At 26.8% G+C, this 21,897-nt stretch overlaps 1 protein-coding gene across 2 annotated transcripts in view; it reads left to right on the forward strand.

The window, feature by feature from the left end:
• Positions 1-4,537: 4,537 nt before the first annotated feature.
• Positions 4,538-21,897, forward strand: part of LOC145059333 (uncharacterized) — a 40,586-nt gene continuing 23,226 nt past the window's right edge. Inside the window, exons 1-9 of one of the 2 annotated variants that reach the window (XM_079007191.1) lie at positions 4,538-4,847; positions 10,865-10,912; positions 15,480-15,697; positions 17,398-17,503; positions 17,605-17,706; positions 17,818-17,877; positions 18,400-18,478; positions 19,612-19,759; positions 20,168-20,291. In XM_079007191.1, coding sequence (XP_078863317.1) covers positions 4,674-4,847; positions 10,865-10,912; positions 15,480-15,697; positions 17,398-17,503; positions 17,605-17,706; positions 17,818-17,877; positions 18,400-18,478; positions 19,612-19,759; positions 20,168-20,291 — 1,059 coding nt within the window. In that variant the 5' untranslated portion in view covers positions 4,538-4,673. The remainder of the gene's footprint in view (positions 4,848-10,864; positions 10,913-15,479; positions 15,698-17,397; positions 17,504-17,604; positions 17,707-17,817; positions 17,878-18,399; positions 18,479-19,611; positions 19,760-20,167; positions 20,292-21,897) is intronic. The other variant, XM_079007190.1, reaches the window with a different exon arrangement.

A 21,897-nucleotide genomic window follows, 5' to 3' on the forward strand; every position in this document is an offset into this window, starting at 1 on the left:
TGATTCACATCTCGCCGACACATTCACACATATCAATGAAGTCCAAGTTCCAGTCACATACATAAGGTGTTCAAGTTTCCACATGCTTTTCAGAATTCTATCTCGACACTACTATCCCAGGGGAGTCTGTTCTTTTTCTGCCCTTTTATTGCTTTTAAATTATTTTATGCATGCAATGAGGGCATTGTATGAAATAAGTGTAGGGTAGAGGATCGAAAAAGAAAATTGCTAGAAAATTTGAAAAATTAAAAATAGATTTGAAATAATAATCTAAAAATTAAGTCTAGTAATAATTAAAAACTTAAGTTGCTAGTGTTGCATGGGATGATCTAATGTGAGCTCAAATGTTTAATTAAGCTAACATATGTTATAGTATATTTGTGGCTTCCCAAGTTTTAGTGGAAAGAATTTGATATGAAAGATAATCTGGTAGTTTATATGGCATAATAAGTTTTGCAGAATGTACCAGAAATCTATCCATAAAAGCTTATGTAGTCATTGCAATTAGCCTAATACTTGTAACCAATAAAGGTTGAAGTTAAGCTCCCTTGCTTAAGCATGTAGGATTTGAGCAAAAAGAGTGAGTTATATATATAAAAAAATAGAAGTTATAAAAAAAAGTTGTAAGAATTTTAGAGCTATCGAAGTATGAAGATAAAAAGATCAAAAATTCTGAAGAATCAAAGATTGAAGATACCAAAAATCAAACAAAAAGGTGGTGAATTCAAAGAAATCAAAGAGAAAATATCAAAAAAGTGATGAATTCCAAGGATCCATTGTGGTAACAAAATTGTAATTCTTTCTAGATTATGTATGCTCGGGAAGCTTAACCAAATATATCTTGAGCTTAAGAAAGATTTCTGAGGATGGATTCGGAGGGTTGTAGAAATGAGTGTCGTATAAACTAAGGGATAAAGGTTCATATGGATTGTGAGTATTTAGGATTAAGATTTTTTTAGGAACCTTAGACATAAATATGTGCATTGAGGTATTGGTATAATGGTTGGGTTCTAAATGGATTGTATTATGTGATGTTGGTGATGAAAGTTTAACTTAAAAGATTAGTTTTGCTTGGGGGTAAACAAAAGATAAGTTTGGGGTATTTTGATATTGTCATATTTATACACATTTTTAGGAAATATTTTAATACATTTTAAGTAATATTTTGGTTAATTGCATAGATATGTGATACTTATTGAGTTAAATTGTTTTGTAGCCAATCAAGACACCCTTGAAGAATATGGACGACAAGTGACAAGCATTGGACCTTTGGAGAATTAGACCTTAAAAGAAGAAGATTTTAGTTGAAAAACCAAGATCATGACATGACAACTTAAGGTCATTATAAAATCCCAAAAATCAAGGATACAGATTTCATTTTCATTATAATCAAAAAATCATTGTAAATTTATCCAAACATTTAAAAGCATTTCAAAATAAAATAATTATCAGAGCTCATTCCCAAAGATCATATATTGTGGAAAACATGGGTGTATGCACTGCGATTGAGCCGGACCCTTCCCTTTCGAACCGGAAGTACCTGAAACCATAAACCACAAACTATAAGAACAAAGTTAGTAAGTTCCCTAAATACCACATACCATACATATCCAATGAGCCATACATATCCATTCAGTCAATAAAAGTGTTATGTGCCAACCATAGTCTTGTCGTTATGCCACGAGCCGCCTCGTGGTCTTCCTTGCCAGGTCGGGGGCCAAAACCCTGGGTCTTACAAATAAGTGCCAGGAGACACACCCGGGTCTTCCCTGCAATCATCACAAAGACAACTAGCGTAAAATCTACACTACATAACTAGCATACAAGTGCCAGGAGCCACCTTTGAGTCTTCCTACAATACATAAACCAAATAGGGCGACATTGATGCGTTTGACTCATAACACAGTGAGGAGACTCACCTCGAATGCAGAAGCTCACAGAAGGAACTCCCTAGCTGCTTCCCTTACAAACCTCCGAGCTATCAGATTAAAATAACACCTAATTAGCAATTGGGTTCAGTTCTAAGGCCCACCATCCATACATGGGGTAAAATGACCATTTTACCCTATCCCAACTAGCATCAAAACCGAGGCCAAAATCCAAAAGATCCATAAAGGCCCACTAATGGCCCAATTTACAAATTTTGGTTGAACCCCATATAAGCCTTATCCTATGCCCATAATTTCATTAATTACAATTCTAATTACCTCAAGTACTCCCTTAGAACAACTTGGTCAAAGACAGGGTCAAAAGTCAAGGTCAACGACCTGAGTTGACCCAACACGTCGAGTTGTCCTTCAACTCATCATGTTTCTCCATTATCTACATATTCATGGAAAAACCGAGCCAACTCGCCCAGTTTATCCATAAACACACCAAGTTCGCCAGGATCCCAACATCTTAATACATTAAGCTGACATTATTGACTCTAACAGCTTCACGACTTAAATCTCGACAAAAATAAGATCTAGAAGGATAAAGTTTCCAACTTTACCCCTAGGAACCACCAAAATGGGTCCAAACCCAAACCCTAGACTTAAACGAGTGAGGGCTTGACCATTAAGCTCTTAATCTTGAAAGAGAAAACCCTATATTGCAGATCTGACACCCTAGAGCCGGAAGACCATGACTTTACATTCATGCATGCCTAAGAGAAGCTCAAAAGCTCAAGAAAGGTTTAATAAGGGACTTAATGAATGCATGAATCCCTTAAATCCAAAAAGTTGGCACCTTTATGCCAAAAGAGTCCATGAAAACCCCAAATCTGTAAGAATAAGGCTTTAAGATGTCCTAATCTCAACGTCCATCCAATCCATGGCTAAAACCTAACAATTTAACCCAAAAGAGAGATTTAAGCATCTAGACATCAAGATAAAAAAATTGATACCTAAAACTACTTGCAAAATGGGTAGATATTCTAGATCCAAGACTTCCTTCTCCAAGCTTAGAAACTTTAAAATCCTCTAAATCCTTCACAATACACAAAATAAAAATCAAACTTCCTTGCAAGGCTCAAATGCTTGACAATGGAGGCTACACTCAATTTAGGGTTTTGGATAACATTGGAGGATGATAAGGAGGCCATAAAAAGGAACTTAAGGCCTTTAAATATGGTGAAGCGCCCTAAAAATTAGGGTTTCCAACCCAGCTGCCAACTCACCGTGTTGAGGCACCTTAACATGCTGAGTTGGTTCATTAAACTATGCGGCCAAAAACATCTCGACACGCCGAGTTGAAGCTTTAACTCGTCGAGTCCCAAGGACAAAACCAAAACAACTTGGAATCAACTTCATACTGGATATCAAGCGTTATAGTCACGACATGAGGATCAAGTTTCTTGAAGATTAGTATGCGGAAAATCAAAATCCTTGCTCGGTATGATATTTACCATGCTCACAATGTGAGACCCTATTCTTACGACATGAGCCACATCTTTTGCAAAACTATATATAGCCTTTTGCATTATCGATTCAGAGAGATTTTTAGAGCGGAGACAGTCTGATATATTCGATTTTTAAAGTCAGGTAGTGCGAAAATCATTCCTAGGAAAGAGAAATCATTGAAAGAATGAGAATTTGAAGAACAAATCATCACATCGGTTTGATTTACTTTAGTCATGTTTATTATTACTAAATTTGTGTGTTTAATTTCATTCATGATTAGCTAAGTTTCCTTACTTTTGTTTAGCTAGATGAAACCTTAAATCTATGGCTTAGTTTACTAATTTATGGATTTTATAAGTTGGTTTTGTGCATTTGTTTAATTATCATTACCTAGCATGTTAAAGTTTATGACTTTGGTGCGTAAATTCAAGTGAAGTGTAGCATAGTGACCATAAAATTACATGAACTTGTTTACCTAGTGATTTAGTGAATATTAAATTAGAAGAGCTAGAAGTGACCACATCTAGATCAAGTGATAAATGTAACAAATTTAGTTGTGTTGGAGACCATAATTATAACTATAATTGTTTTTGCTTAGATAAATCTTACATAGCCCATCTATAAATAATAACTAATTCTATGTTTGCTTATTTATGACCATACATGATAGTACAAGAATTGGTGAAAGTGTTCGTAAATTGGACTCAAATTATTAATATTTGAATTAGTACTCTAATAAGACTATAAAAATGATAACTAAAATCTCTATTTTATTTTTTGTGCAAATGAAAAATATTACTCAATATTTGAATTAGTACTATTTATATATGTCAAAATAAAATTTAAAATTTAGTTGAATTAAATATGTATAGAGTGTATTACGTTAAAAAAAAGTGAAAATATACAAACCTTAAATAAGACTATAAAAATGATAACTGAAATCTCTATTTTATTTTTTGTGCAAATGAAAAATATCAATCAATATTTGAATTAATACTATATATATATATATATATATATATATATATATATATATATATATATATATATATATATATATATATATATATATATATATATATATATATATATATATATATATATATATATATATATATATTAAACACCTTCATAGCCAACCCCATTAACTTAGACTCCCTAAATATGCCTCTCGACCGTGCCTATAAATAACTAAGTTTTAGTGTGTGTATGATAGAAAACTTTTTCAAATCCACTTGTTATCTTTCTTTTTAAATCAGAAGTTTGTACCTATTGGAATATAGTTTCAAGATGAGGGTGGCAGTTGTTGCAGCAGGAATTAGTGGGTTAGTATCAGCGCATGTTTTGGCTAAAGCTGGGTTGGAGGTGGTGTTATATGAGATGGACAATTGCCTTGACAGTGCTTCAAAAACAATCTCTGTGAACGGTATTGAATTGGACCTTGGTTTCATGCCCTTCAACCAGGTAGCTTTTGTTCCTTCTCCGTCAACTTAAACTGTGCACTAGTTTAAAAATCACAATTCAATTAATTAATTTTTGCTCTCTCTCTCTCTCTCTCTCTCTCTCTCTCTCTCTCTCTCTCTCTCTCTCTCTCTCTCTATATATATATATATATATATATATATATATATATATAACCCGTGAAACCACGGCTACAAAATTAATTAAACTTTAACAGTTAGAACACAAAATTATTAATCAATTATAATCGTTAATTTAAATAAATATGTGAAATTATATCATCTTATAATTTGTATTAATTTTATTTTAATTTTTATTGCATTGTTATTAATTTATTGTAATTAAAGTGAAAATTTTAAAATTTGAAATAGATAATTAATAGGTTGACAAATGACATGCATTAATTAAGAGGTTTAATAGGATGGCACATGACAAAAAAAGAATAAAATGTGTATTAATTAGAAGGCCTAATATGATGACACATATCAAAATGAGATTAAAACTATTCTTTTATTAGAATAAGGATATATATATATATATATATATATATATATATATATATATATATATATATATAGAGAGAGAGAGAGAGAGAGAGAGAGAGAAATCAATTTTTTTATATAACTTGTAATCTTATAATTAACTCATTATTTTTCAACACCAAAAATATCAATCTTCTTCAAATGGTGCGTGTAAGCCTTATCTAGCCTCAAAAAAATTAAAGATTTTTTTTTTTGCATTATTGCTGATGAGCATAATCAGCAGTTATACAGATTGCTTATGAACACAATCAACAGTCATATGGATTCTTGATAACCATAATCAGCCGTCATATTGACTGTTGATTGCTTATCCGCAGTCGATATAACTACTGATTGTGCATAATTACAAATTTTGAAAATAAATAAAAAAAATGTCACAAACTTTTTTTTTCAGTCTAGATATTACTTAAGTCTGCACAATATGAGTTAATTATGATTTCAAAACTTTACATGTTTTTTAAATTTCTAACAATAAATCAGTTCTCTCTCTCTCTCTCTCTCTCTCTCTCTATATATATATATATATATATATATATATATATATATATATATATATATATGTTTTTTAAATTTCTAACAATAAATCAGCTCTCTTTCTTTCTTTCTTTTTCTTTCTCTCTCTCTCTCTCTCTCTCTCTCTCTCTATATATATATATATATATATATATATATATATATATATATATATATATATATATATATATATATATATATATATATATATATCGACAGTTTAATAAATGTTAATTCACATTTTATTAACTACATATTCATAGTTTAATAACTTGAATTCACTGAATTCATAATTTAACAACTATAATAATTTGACTTTATTTACAATGATGGCACCACATACAATTTAAGTCTAATGGTCTTTATTGATAAAATTAATAATTTAGAATTTGGTTATGTGGGTTTTTTTCTAAATGTAAAACGTGATGAACAATAATTTCGTCTCACAAATCATATATATATATATATATATATATATATATATATATATATATATATATATATATATTTTGAAATCATAAAATCGTGCATAATATTATATTGGAAAGAAAAACATCGGAAAAAAATTATGGATCATTAAAATTGAATCGTGGATCATTTTTATGATTTATGATTCACTTTTTATGATCCATGATTCAGTTTTAATGATACAAAAAAAATATTCAATTTTTCTCTTCAATATAGTATTATACCTGATTTTATGACTTGTACTTTTATTTAATTTTTTAAGGTCTTCACGAGTCCTCACTGAAAAAAAAAGTCGTCATCGGAACCGCATTATATATATATATATATATATATATATATATATATATATATATATATATATATATATATATATATATATATATAGGGGAAAGGATCAAATAAATAGTATTAATTCAAGGTTGAGAACGCGATAACATGTATATTCATTTGTAGTTCCATGTATTCATTTGTGCAGAATTGATAACTTTTTACGCACAATCAACATTAATATACTCTTTCTCTTCAATTGAAATTAAAGTCGTAAAAATTTTTCATTTCTCCACAAATAAATACATGGAATCACAAATGAATATACTTTTTTCTCGTGTTTTCAACTAGGGGTGAGCAAAAACCGCACCGAAACTAAAATTAACCGCAAAAACCGCATAAACCGCAACCGAAAAACCGCAACCGCAATAAAAACTGATGGTGAGGTTTTATGTTTTTCAAAAACCGCAAATTTGCGGTGCAGTGCGGTTATTAGTTTCGAAAAATAGCAAAAAAACCGCACCGCACCGCATATATTATATATAATTTTTTTATCAATTATTAGTTTATTAAATATTAAAAATAATACAATTTTCATGAATGAAAGACGGATAAAATACTAGAATACAAAAATGTTGGTATTTTCAGTTTTTCTTATGTTTAACTTTGAAAAAATGATGAAATTAGACAATTTTAAGATATTTATTGTTAATTACTATTGATTTGACGTTTTTAAGATATTAGTTGTTTGTGGTTTAAGTTAAATAGTTAATTGTCTTATATCTTATGTTATTATTATTATTATTGCAAGTAATATATTTGAACTCTTAAAACTATTTGAGCTCTAAACTGTGGTTAAAAACCACACAAAATAACCGCATCAAATCCACGCGGTTAATAACCGCAACACAGAAAAAACAAAACCGCACTGCAAAAATAACCGCCTAACCACACCGTAAACATAACCGCACCATGCGGTTTTGAAAATGGATTAACCGCATTTGCGGTTAGTGGTGAGGTTTTGGCTAATAACCGCACCGAACCGCACCGCGCTCATCCCTATTTTCAACCTTTTTGTTGTTCTCATTTGATCTATATATATATATATATATATATATATATATATATATATATATATATATATATATATATATATATATATTTTGAGATAAAGTCGTTAAAAATGAAAATTTTAAATGCTTTTATACTATTATCCCTTTAACATAATATTACAAGTACTAGGGATTACATTTCAATTATAACTAGTATATTAAAAGAAAGTAAATATATATAATAAGACTATAAAAATAATAACTATAAATTTCTTGTTTATTTTTTGCAAATGAATAGTATCACTCAATACTTGAATTAATACTATTTATTTATTTCAACATAATATGTAAAATTTAGTTGAGTTAAAGATATATGCAATGAATATATATATATATATATATATATATATATATATATATATATATATATATATATATATTTTGAAAATAGTCATTTTGGCCAGTTTTGATTTGATTGTAGTTTTCTTATCTCTTCAAACTAAAAAGACTATTATATTTTTGTCTTTTATTTTTAAGTTTTTTCTAATATTTAATAAAAAGTTAAAAGAAATGGGCCCACATTCTCATCACTACCCCTCACCCTTAACACTTTTACTGCCGTCAACCACTCCTCCTCCCTCCTCCACTTAAGTTGTCTTCTTCTGCAACGTTATCTTCAAAACAAATTTTAGTACCTCTATTCTGGTTCTCCTCTATTCTTTATCTGCATTTTGTTTCAATTTTAACAATAATCACCTTAAATCTAAAAAAAAAAACCAAAAAACAAACCACAAAACTAGAAAAAAAAAATTCACGTTCTTATATGTGTTCAAAAGATAAATCAGAACTGCAATAACAAAAAAATCCATGCTGTAATCCTTGATATCAACTAAATGGATGCAATATATGGGTTGCAAATTAGACAGTCATGCCGTGTTTTATTTGACACGACACGACAAAGTTTTACGTAATACGAACACAACAGAATACGACAAACATAACATAACATAAAACTAGTTTATTTAATTTATACTTAGTCGTACAAAACATGACAAAAAATGCTAAATCTTGTCAATTTTGAGTCAAATTTTGAACACAAACACGAACACAACATCATGTTTCATACACTTGACACGAAATGCGACAGACATGAATTCGAATTTCAATTTCGTCACAATTTCGTTTCGTGTCATATCAAAAATTGTCACCCCTACATATATGAACATAAAAATAAATAATAGTTGAATATTATATATATATATATATATATATATATATATATATATATATATATATATATATATATAAACTAAATACAAATTGCATCCTTAAGCCATGCATTACAAATGATATGGCTTATCACGACTCGTAAAATTTGAAACTTAACTTTGCCGTCAAATCACATCAAACCAAATATTATTTAAAACTTTTTGTCTTATGCTATTTATATCATTTTATTGATCTATGTAAATATTTTTTTGTCATTTGATGGAGAAATTTACAACTTTTATAGATTCTACTTTTTAAATTACTCAAATAACAAATAAAACGTTATATCTGAAAGGGTAAAAATGTATGATATAATTAGTAACTAGTATTTTACTCGTTGTGCATTGCAACGACAATTGTCGGAAATAGCGATAATCAGAGAGTAATCTTGTTGGGGTTATCTGGTGTGACAGATGAAGAAGAAGAAGACGAAGGAATTAGAAAAAAAATCAAATAAACAAAAGGACTCAAAATGGAAAATAAGAAAAAGGAAAAAGACGAAAAGGAAAAAGAAATTTAGAATATATATAATCGCTTATGCCTTATGATATTTTTATTATTTTATTGGTCTACGTGAATAACTTTTTGTCATTTGATGGAAAAATTACAGCTTTTTAGCTTTTTTTTTTAATACACAAATAACAAATACAACATGATATAACCTTGTGCAACACGTAAGAATATAGTTGTATATTAAAAACTAGGTGTGTGACCGGTGTATTAAATAAGTTTATTTTAAAAAAAATATATGAAATTTTAACAATTTGAAAAGTTTGAATTTATATAAAAAAAATTGAATTATTTAAATTAATGAGATTTAATGTATTGAATACATTACATATATAAACACTTTCTAATAAATACCTTACATATATATTACCTTACATTTGAATGTGGAATTATCATTTAATAAAATGAAAAATACAATAAAATGACAAGTGGAAAATAGAAATTTTAAAAATTCTATAAAATAACATGAGTCTAATTGAAGGAGAGAAGAGGACATGTGGAAAAAAAAACTTTTATTTATTAGAGTATATATATATATATAGGGGAAGTATCAAATAAATAGTATTAATTCAAGGTTGAGAACGCGATAACATGCATATTCATTTGTAGTTCCATCTATTCATTTGTGGAGAATTGATAACTTTTTACGCACAATCAACATGAATATATACTTTTTTTCTTCAATTGAAATTAAAGTCGTAAAAAATTTTCATTTCTCCACAAATGAATACATGGAATCACAAATGAATATACTTTGTTCTCGCGTTTTCAACCTTTTTGGTGTTCTCATTTGATCTATATATATATATATATATATATATATATATATATATATATATATATATATATATATATATATAGAGAGAGAGAGAGAGAGAGATAAAAGTCGTTAAAAATGAAAATTGTAAACGCTTTTATACTATTATCCCTTTAACATAATATTACAAATATTAGGATTTACATTTCAATTATAACTAGTGTATGAAAAGAAAGTAAAAATATATAATAAGACTATAAAAATAATAACTATAAATCTCTTGTTTATTTTTTGCAAGTGAATAGTATCACTCAATACTTGAATTAGTACTATTTATTTATTTCAAAATAATATGTAAAATTTAGTTGAGTTAAAGATATATGGAGTGAATATATATATATATATATATATATATATATATATATATATATATATATATATATTGAAAATAAGTTGGATATGCTTCACGGTCATTTTGGCCAGTTTTGATTTGATTGTAGTTTTCTTATCTCTTTAAACTAAAAAGACTATTATATCTTTGTCAATAATTTTTATATTTTTTTTTTAATATTTAATAAAAAGTTAAAGGAAATGGGCCTACATTCTCATCACTACCCCTCACCCTTCACGTTTTCACTGCAGTCAACCACTCCTCCTCCCTCCTCCAGTGAAGTTGTCTTCTTCTGCAAGGTTATCTTCAAAACGTATTTTAGTACCTCTATTCTCGTTCTCCTCTATTCTTTATCTGCATTTTGTTTCAATTTTAACAATAATCACCTTAAATCTAAAAAAAAAAAAAAAAAACTAAAAAACAAACCACAAAACTAGAAAAAAAAAAATTCACATTCTTATATGTGTTCAAAAGATAAATCAGAACTGCAATAACAAAAAATCCAGGCTGTAATCCTTGATATCAACTAAATGGATGCAATATATGGGTGGCAAATTAGACAGTCATGTCGTGTTTTGTTTGACACTACACGACAAGGTTTTACGTAATACGAACACAACACAATACGACAAACATAACATAACATAAAACTAGTTTATTTAATTAATACTTAGTCGTACAAAACATGAGAAAAAATGCTAAATCTTGTTAATTTTGTGTCAAATTTTGAACACAAACACGAACACAACATCATGTTTCTTACACTTGATACGAAATGACACAGACATGAATTCGAATTTCAATTTCGTCACAATTTCGTTTCGTGTCATATATTTTTGTCATATCAAAAATTCTCACCCCTACATATATGTACATAAAAATAAATAATAGTTTAATATATATATATATATATATATATATATATATATATATATATATATTAACTAAATACAAATTGCATCCTTAAGCCATGCATTACAAATGATATGGCTTATCACGACTCGTAAAATTTGAAACTTAACTTTGCCGTCAAGTCACATCAAACCAAATATTATTTAAAACTTTTTGTCTTATGCTATTTATATCATTTTATTGATCTATTTAAATATTTTTTTGTCATTTGATGGAGAAATTTACAACTTTTATAGATTCTACTTTTTAAATTACTCAAATAACAAATAAAACGTTATATCTTAAAGGGTAAAAATGTATGATATAGTTAGTAACTAGTATTTTACTCGTTGTGCATTGCAACGACAATTGTCGGAAATAGCGATAATCAGAGACTAATCTTGTTGGGGTTATCTGGTGTGACAGATGAAGAAGAAGAAGACGAAGGAATTAGAAAAAAAATCAAATAAACAAAAGGACTCAAAATGGAAAATAAGAAAAATGAAAAGGACGAAAAGGAAAAAGAAATTTAGAATATATATAATCGCTTATGCTTATGATACTTTTATTATTTTATTGGTCTACCTAAATAACTTTTTGTCATTTGATGGAAAAATTATAGCTTTTTAGCTTTTTTTTTAATACACAAATAATAAATACAACATGATATAACCTTGTGCAACACGTAAGAATATAGTTGTATATTAAAAACTAGGTGTGTGACCGGTGTATTAAATAAGTTTATTTTAAAAAAAATATATGAAATTTTAACAATTTGAAAAGTTTGAATTTATATAAAAAATAAAAAAAAATTGAATTATTAAAATTAATGAGACTTTAATGTATTGAATACATTACATATATAAACACTTTCTAATAATTACCTTACATATTAAATGTGGAATTTTCATTTAATAAAATGACAAGTGGAAATTAGAAATTTTAAAAATCTAGAAAATGACATGTGTCCAAATGAAGGAGAAGAGAACATGTGGAAAAAAAAAACCATTATTTATTAGAGTAGATAATCAGAGAGTAACGTTGTTGTGGTCATCTGGTGTGACAGATGAAGGAGAAGAAGACGAAGAATTAGAAAAAAAAAATCAAATAAACAAAAGGACTCAAAATGAAAATAAAAAAAAATAAAAAAGATGAAAAGGAAAAAGAAATTTAGAATATATATAATCGCTTATGCCTTATGATATTTTTATTATTTTATTGGTCAACGTAAATAACTTTTTGTCGTTTGATGGAAAAATTACACATTTTTAGCTTTTTTTTAATACACAAATAAAAAATACAACATGATATAACCTTGTGCAACAGTAAGAATATAGTTGTATATTAAAAACTAAGTATGTGACCGATGTATTAAATAAGTTTATTTTAAAAAATATATGAAACTTTAACAATTTGAAAAGTTTGAATTTATATTAAAAATAAAAAAAAAATGAATTATTAAAATTAATGAGACTTTAATGTATTGAATACATTACATATATAAATACTTTCTAATAAATACCTTACATATATATTATCTTACATATTGAATGTGGAATTTTCATTTAATAAAATGAAAAATACAATAAAATGACAAGTGGAAATTAGAAATTTTAAAAATTCTAGAAAATGGCATGTGTCCAAATGAAGGAGAAGAGGACATGTGGCAAAAAAACCTTTATTTATTAGAATAGATTATGACAAATATATTTAGTTTAAAATTATGTAATTCATTGTGATTAATTATGAAATATATTTTTTTATACTAAATTGAAATGTTAATGTAAAAATTATCATTATGTGAATAATGTGATAACATAGAAAAGTATTAAAGCTAATTTTTAAATATAATAATTAGTGGTTGAAAATGATAATGGATAATAAAGTCTATGTATCTATTTATTTTATAATATAATTACGTGTAAAACTCGTATATTACACGGATTGATTAAAAAAATAATATATTAAAATTTAATAAGAAGTATATTTTATAATAAAATTTGAAATAAAGAATATATAAACATATTAATTGTAATTTATTATAATAGTTATTACATTTAATAGTTTACACACACACACATATAAATATATATATATATATATATATATATATATATATATAAGTATATTATTATGCGGCTTTTTAATTTTAAAATTTGAAAAAAAAACCATAAATTGACATGTGGATATTATTTATTTAAAAAAATATCACAAAATAATAAGTGTCCAAACTTATTAGAGATTAGCATGTGACAAAAAAATCTCTATTTATTTGAGAGGATTTTATCTTATTGGAAAAATGTGATAAGATAGACATTTTATTCTTTAATCATATTTTATTTAAAAACCCCTAATTTAATTTTAGTTTGAAATATTTATTATTTCTTTGCAAACTAATTATTTAAGTTAAATGTCTAATTACAATTCATTTATGAAATTTTATATCAATTATACAACATTTTCAATCTCTTTTTGATAACTACGGCGTAATATATATATATATATATATATATATATATATATATATATATTGTATTTTATATATATAATATAAAGATCAGACATATTTTGTTTTTATTTTCGTTTGTTTGTGACAATTTAAATATAATATGTTTAAATTATAACTAACTAAAAAAAGATTTTATAAAACATTCTATATTACTTAATGTATGTTTAAGAAAAACACTATTAAAAAAACGTTAATCATTGAAAATGTATGTTAAAATTAATAAAAAAAATAAATTTTGAAAAAATCATAACATAACTTATCCATGGATATGATCCATCTAAATGGATGTGTTTTGCATTTAGGACTTTTTAAAACGGATCCTTCTCATCTAAGTTGTTGTCATCTTTAACTTTTACTTGATTGATCCTCAAAGAAGTGTTAATATAGATCTATAATTATTAAGAGTTTTCTTTTGAATAGAATGGTTAAACCCTATCCAATATAGTTAAATCAAAATAATTTTGATTTAAAAATATTGATGTTAATTTTCCATAATAAACTAAAATATGATTCAAACTCAAGGAATTATATTTCTATTGGATCAGTTTTTGTAATTTATTTTTCAAGAATCAAAACTACTTTGTAATAAATATATAACTTTAGTATTAACAAGTTTTAATTTCTGTAGTTTAACATGATGTTTGGGATTTAATTTTGAAGTTAAAAAAAACCATTATCTAGAAGGACTTATTGACTAATTGATGTGAGAAAATTTAAAAAATATGTTTGGATTAACTTTTTAGTGACAAAAGTCAATAAGTTAAAAAGTGTTTAGCTACCTTATTGACTTTTGTTTGTTTTCTATTCTAATAAGTCATCAGTCATTCCAAAAAAATCACAAATTATAACTTCTTCAAAACTCTTTTTCACAGCCAAAACCAAAAGTTGGTTTAAAAGTTTTTATTAAGTATCCAAACACTTTTTTTTAATTATTGATTTTTCAAGAAGTCAATAACTGAGATAGGAGTTTCTAGAGGAAATTCCAAATACCTTCTAAATCAACAAATTGTTTGAAAACTACATCTATAATATATATATAAATATATATATATATATATATATATATATATATATATATATATATATATATATATATATATAGCCCTGTTAATTAGGCCTAAGGTTTTACTATAACTTAAAAAACAACTCTCTCTCTCTTTCTCTCTCTCTCTCTCTCTTTCTCTCTCTCTCTCTCTCTATATATATATATATATATATATATATATATATATATATATATAATAAGAAGTTAATTGTTATTATTTTTTTCAATTCATTCGGTTTTCATTATAACCAAAACAATTTCGAATTCAAAAATAATAATTCTAATTTAGTTGAAATCAATTGAAATATCAACATACTTGATTAGTTTAGTTCAATACAAATTAGAAAATTAGAAAATTTGTTGTATCTAAAATGGTGAAACCCCTAATAATAATATATGCCAATGATTCATCAATATGCAGGTCACATATCCCAATATGATGGAGTTCTTTACGAAACTTGGACTTCATATGGAGATTTCTGATAAGTCGTTCTCCGTTAGCTTAGCTGAAGGCAATGGCTATGAATGGGGCAGTCGAAATGGTTTATTAAGTTTGTTTGCACAAAAGGGGAACATGATAAATCCTTACTTCTTGAAGATGTTATGGGAATTGACCAAGTTTAAAAATGATGTTTTGAGGTATATGTGGTTAATTGTAGAGCTTTTAACAAGAATTTCCTTAAGTTTGCCAAATGTATTGCTTTGTCCCCTATGATGATTTCTTGTTCATTAATACCCAAAGTTTGACAAAAGAAAATCCATTGTCCTCGTGACTTGTAGTTATAGGTTTCTAGGTTATCATAAAACGAAATTTGTAAATTGATCTTTAAGTTTACAAATCTTTTAAGTATTTACCATATATATATATATATATATATATATATATATATATATATATATATATATATATATATATATATAGAGAGAGAGAGAGAGAGAGAGAGAGAACTTTAAGTAAAAATCTTGCAAATACGTTTTTAGGAGTATAAATACGCATTATATGTTTCTTAGAAATATAAAGGCATTGTTTTATATATATATATATATATATATATATATATATATATATATATATATATATATATATAATATCAATCATAAGGGTGATAATTTTTTGAAATACTAATATGTTTTTTTAGTAGTATAGCTACATATTTTTACATAGCTAGAAGTATATCAATCAAAAACATGTTTATATAAATAGACATAGTCTTCCTTTTATAAACATGAAAAATAAATATTTATACTTTTATACATTTAATAATGTTAAAATACAAATTTATACTTCTATAGAAGTATAAATATGTATATTTATGCTTCTAAAATATTATATTTCAAAAGCATAAAAATGCATATTTATGCTTAAGAAGATGTATCTAAACTTCTAAGAATATACAAATACATATTTATACTTTTAAAATATATAAATATATGTATCTATACGTCTAAGATGTATAAATATATAAAAATGCATATTTAGCTTCTACATTTTTACCTTTTTAAAAGTCAAATTTTGTTTTTTAAAAGTATAAATAAATATTTATACCTCTTTAGAGTTATATAAATATATATATACACGTTTTTAGAAGTATAGATGTATAAATGTGTATATTTTTTTGTTTTTAGAAATATAGAAGTATAAAAATCTATTTTTACGTACAAATACATATTTATGCTCCTACGAATATATATATATATATATATATATATATATATATATATATATATATATATATATATGATGTATAATTAAAAAAAAGCTTGTATAAATAATTAAGCATTAATACGTATAATATGAAAAAAAAAACATATTTAGAGAAAAAGCAAAAAAAAAAAAGATTTATAAACTTATCGTTTTTTTTTTTTTTAATTTGATTTCATACGAACTTAGAAATCTATTATTACATGTAACAGTGACAAGAAAAAAAATAACGTGACAAAATGTTGCCATTAGCGAACAAGAAAACGTCAAGGGGACAAAAACAACAAAATTTTACAAGATCGAGGACTTTTATATCACAAGCCCTTAATTATGCTGTAGGGTTCTTCTAATTAATAGCAAATGCTTTTACAACAACAAAAAATAAAAATTAAAACAACGTTGTTGTTTAATATAAGCTTTGGCATGCTAATTACTATTGTTGTCTTAAAGTTAGAACAAAGTCTATAGTTCCAATCCTCGTGCTTGCAAGTTCTTAAGTAACGAGTAAGGTTTCCATTACTTTGATTTTCATAGGTTGAGTGTATAAGTCATAGAGTATATAAGTCAAATGACGAATGATTAATATGAGAACCTGGCTAGCCGTTCAATTTCAATTAATTTTATAACTGACATATAGGTATCTTGAAGAGTTTCAACAAAACCAAGATATCAGTCACAACGATACCTTGTGGGATTTCATCAAGTCACATGGTTATTCAGAATTATTTCAAAAGGCTTATCTTGTGAGAAACCTTTTGAAATTGTTTCCTTTTGTTATGTTTAACTTTGCAAATAATTACTCAATGAATCTTTGTTGAACGTATGAAATGAATGCCTAACACAGGTTCCAATATGCTCTTCCTTGTGGTCCTGCCCAGCAGACACATTTATGAGGTTATCTGCTTTTTCGGCTCTATCATATTTTCACAATCACCATCTATTTCAGGTACACCTTTTCATGTTTATTCATAGCGACAAAATTTAACTATAACATACATGTAGTTCCTTATACAATAGATAATATTTTTCTGGACTTTATTTGTCTATCTTTTGTTAGATTTTCAATGGCTCTCAATGGTATACCGTTAGGGGTGGCTCACAGACTTACATTAAAAAGGTGATTTATTATTTTTCAGGTTAAAATTTCTCTGGTTCAAAGTATAACCATCATTATTTAAGCAACTAACTCATACACACTCTAATCCTACTCTCATACACACACACACACACACACACACACACACACATATATATATATATATATATATATATATATATATATATATATATATATATATATACAGGGGCGGAGCTTAAAGTTTCGATTAGGGGGGCCGAAAATAAAATATGTATAAAAATTGAAGAACAGGGGGGCCAAAGTAAAATTTTATAGATTTGGGCATAATATGTAACTTTTTTAATACATAAAGACTATATATATAAAAAAATAGGGGGGGCCACAGCCCCCCTGCCCCTATATAACCTCCGCCCCATATATATATATATATATATATATATATATATATATATATATATATATATATATATATATATATATATTCCACCAGAGAACCCTCAACATGTACATACCGTATGATCAAGTTTAATCATCCTAATTACATGTTTGACTTAATAACAGATCAAAGAAGATTTGTTGTCTAGCGGCTGTCAAATAAGGACGGGTTATGCCATAAAATATGTCTCAAAACGTGATGATGGTAAATGATTGCTTTCATGGGGCCATTGAGGGGGCAAAATAGACATTTTTTCTTATTTGTCCTGGGCCTTTGAAAATATTTAATTTTTCAGGACCAGCCCTAATTGCTTTAACTGCTTGAATCTTCATTTTCTATTATATAAGCCACCTTATAATTATCATGCCTTTATTTTCTATGATTTTCCAAAATTAAAACATTTTATGATCAGTTCACACACACAAACATATATATATATATATATATATATATATATATATATATATATATATATATATATATATATATATATATATATATATAATATGATAAACCACACCATTTGAACCATACACATTAATTCACTCAAGACCCATGTAAAAGGTTAATTGTGGAACACTAATATTTCTAACGTATCATGGTTTAAATTCTCGATAAGTGTTGTATTTTACAAAACGCCCTAATGGCATGACCTGTTGTCGACTCACGGGTGGACACGTAGGATTTTATAGTAGATATGGCAAGATGTTTTTTTCTCGAAACATAATATAAAAATGAAAACAATTTATTCCGTATAATACAAAAAGCGATCCATTACATAATAACATAGTAACATTTTAAGTAAAATTTAAAATTCACCTCTTCATGTAGAAATTTTTTGAATACTTTCTTAGTCTCAACTTTTAAAAATGTTCCCTTCTTAACATTGTAAAGCAATGCAATGTTGAATTAAAATATTTAGCTTCTAGCCATTGGACTATTTGTCTAATTTTTCTTTTTTTGGGGTTTCAAATGTTGAATTAAAATTTAAAACATAAGGTTTGTAGTTATGTTTTTGGGCTTCTAAATTGCACCCTAGAGTCATACATTTCTTTTACTTATATATATATATATATATATATATATATATATATATATATATATATATATATATATATATTATGTAGTGACAAAATAGTAGAAAAAAATTTGAATTTTTTTTGCATTGTGTTCGGAAAAATTAAGCGTTGATGGTGCTACTACGGACACCATAACAAAACGACCACTAAGCCGACTGTTACTTTTTACTTAAATTATTGCATAATAAGTAGTGTTACACTAATGAAGTAAGTAAATTAGCTAATTGGTATGAAATATGATCTATGATCTATGAGCAGGTTGTTTACTTCTATGTGAGGATGGCTCTGAAGAAAGGTTTGGTGGATGCATAATAGACGCGGATACCCATCAAACTCTGAGATTGTTGGGGGAAGAAGCTACAAATGAAGAAAGAAGAATATTTGGGGCTTTTAATTATGTATACAGGTATCATGTTCCTTTACGTGCGAGTGATTCTTGGCCTACTTATTGTATGGATTGACAACCTTTTCTGTGAACATTAATATCATCATAAGCTAGCTCATGGCTAGCAACAACGATTATAACTTACAAGAAAAAGCTAGAACGAGTTTGGCTCCGAAACAAATGAAAACATCTTACCTTCTAACAAGGTGTCTCCGGGAGCTTTCTTTTTCTCTTGAAAGACAACACGAAAAGAAAATCTTCAAACAAACGAAAATTCGACGGCTCCCAATTGAACTGAATCAACCAAACTATGGATGCCTATGAAGCGGAGATGATCAAATTTCTTTGGGCCATCCCAATAATTTCTTCTCTACAGCCTTGTCGTTTCTATAATGATTTTAAATGGATAATAAATGTTTCTTTTTGCAGTAACATTTTTCTACACAATGACAAAAGTGTAATGCCTCGAAACCGAACAACATGGAGTGCACTAAATTTTCTTGGAACTAAGGATAACAAAGTGTTCTTAACGTACTGGTTAAATGTGCTCCAGGTACACATGATGTTTTCAATCTTAAATTTTAATATGCTCATTGAGATTTCTTAAACGAATAGAAATTTACGATGATATTTCTGAAGTAAACAAGAAATGAAATGATGTGAAAACATGCTTCTATTAGTTTGATAGTATCACCATGGTAGATAGATTATGTTACTTAGCAAACAATAATTAATTCAAAATGAATAACTTATTTATCAATGTTTAAATTTTGACACTATTCGTCCCTTGTGGCTATACGGAGGTTTCACTTATAGTGACTCAACCGAATGAGACATAGCCTTTTGTTTGCAATGGGGATTAATTGATGTGCGAAAACTGATATGGAAACTCGTTAGGGAAGTTTTTATTTCTAAAAAAAACTTTAAGTTTAACTCATGCTCCAAAAAATTAGATAGGAAATCTATATTACACCCACCCCTACAAACAACCACAATCCTATGGAGAATGGATATTAGGCTTCTGTTTGCTTTTTCTGAGCCAACATGTTTACTGTCTGCAGACATTTGCAATAGAAGAGATGGACAAAATGTCTACAATCAGATAAAGAAGACTGTTTGTTTTTTAACTGTCTAAAAACTAGGAAAATAAACTAAAATCTAAATAAACTATTTTTTGTAAAGCATAAAAGAATTTTTCAATACTTTTAATCTATTTTAAATAGTTAAGAAATTTAGATCAAGTTTTATGTATTATTGTATAAAATAATAAAAATAAAATAGTACAAATTAACGGATACATTTGATAAAAAACAACAAGCTTTGGTCAAAAAGTTATACAGAAAAATTGTAGTTAGGTATCAAAAATTTTAACATATAAAATAGATGGAATTAAACGTCGATTTAAAATGAAAATTTTCATTTTACTTTCCACTTAAATCAAATAAAAACCTACCACAATTATTTCCCAAGAAACTAATGTTGCTTCATTAGTTTTTTTTTTATAAAATTTGGCACAAAAAATGTAAGACAATATTAATTTTTTTTTTAAATATCTATATAAATAGTTGTAACAACCATTATTGTAATTAAATCTTTATTAATAAATTTGTCATAAAAGCAATCGTTGAGTGGTCGGACCTATTTTCTTGAAGTATGATAAAAAAAATTCAAATTGTTTATCATAGATAAAGTTGGAATAAATCTAAGTTTTAATTTTAAAAAAATATATATGTGTTTTTTAGGCTAGAAAATGTTAGAAGACTCTGGTCTACATCTACACCAAGAAGAGGACATGCAAACCTTATTAGATCTATGGTCTTCAAAAAACAAACAATCTACGATGACTATTGTTTGTGTGTTGTCTACACGATGCAGACAAAAGAGACCAAAAAGATATGCAGACAAAAAACCAATACCACCTAGGTCACTAAACATAGTTTCTTTCTCAAAAACATTTCAAAACCTTGTTTTGTTACTAGAACATGGACATACATTTCAAAGACATAACCTTATTCTCCTACTCATTTCTATATGTGCAAAACGTTTGGTATGTCTCTGTTGTTGGGGATTAAAATATGGTAGGGTATGTGATAATCATTAACTTGAATTTTTTTTGGACCCTTGTAAGTTATATTTTGATTGTACGTAATCTTATAGCT

The sequence above is a fragment of the Lactuca serriola genome, chromosome 6 (assembly GCF_051521515.1).
Source record: "Lactuca serriola cultivar US96UC23 chromosome 6, Lser_US96UC23_V15, whole genome shotgun sequence".
Taxonomy (NCBI): Eukaryota; Viridiplantae; Streptophyta; class Magnoliopsida; order Asterales; family Asteraceae; genus Lactuca; species Lactuca serriola.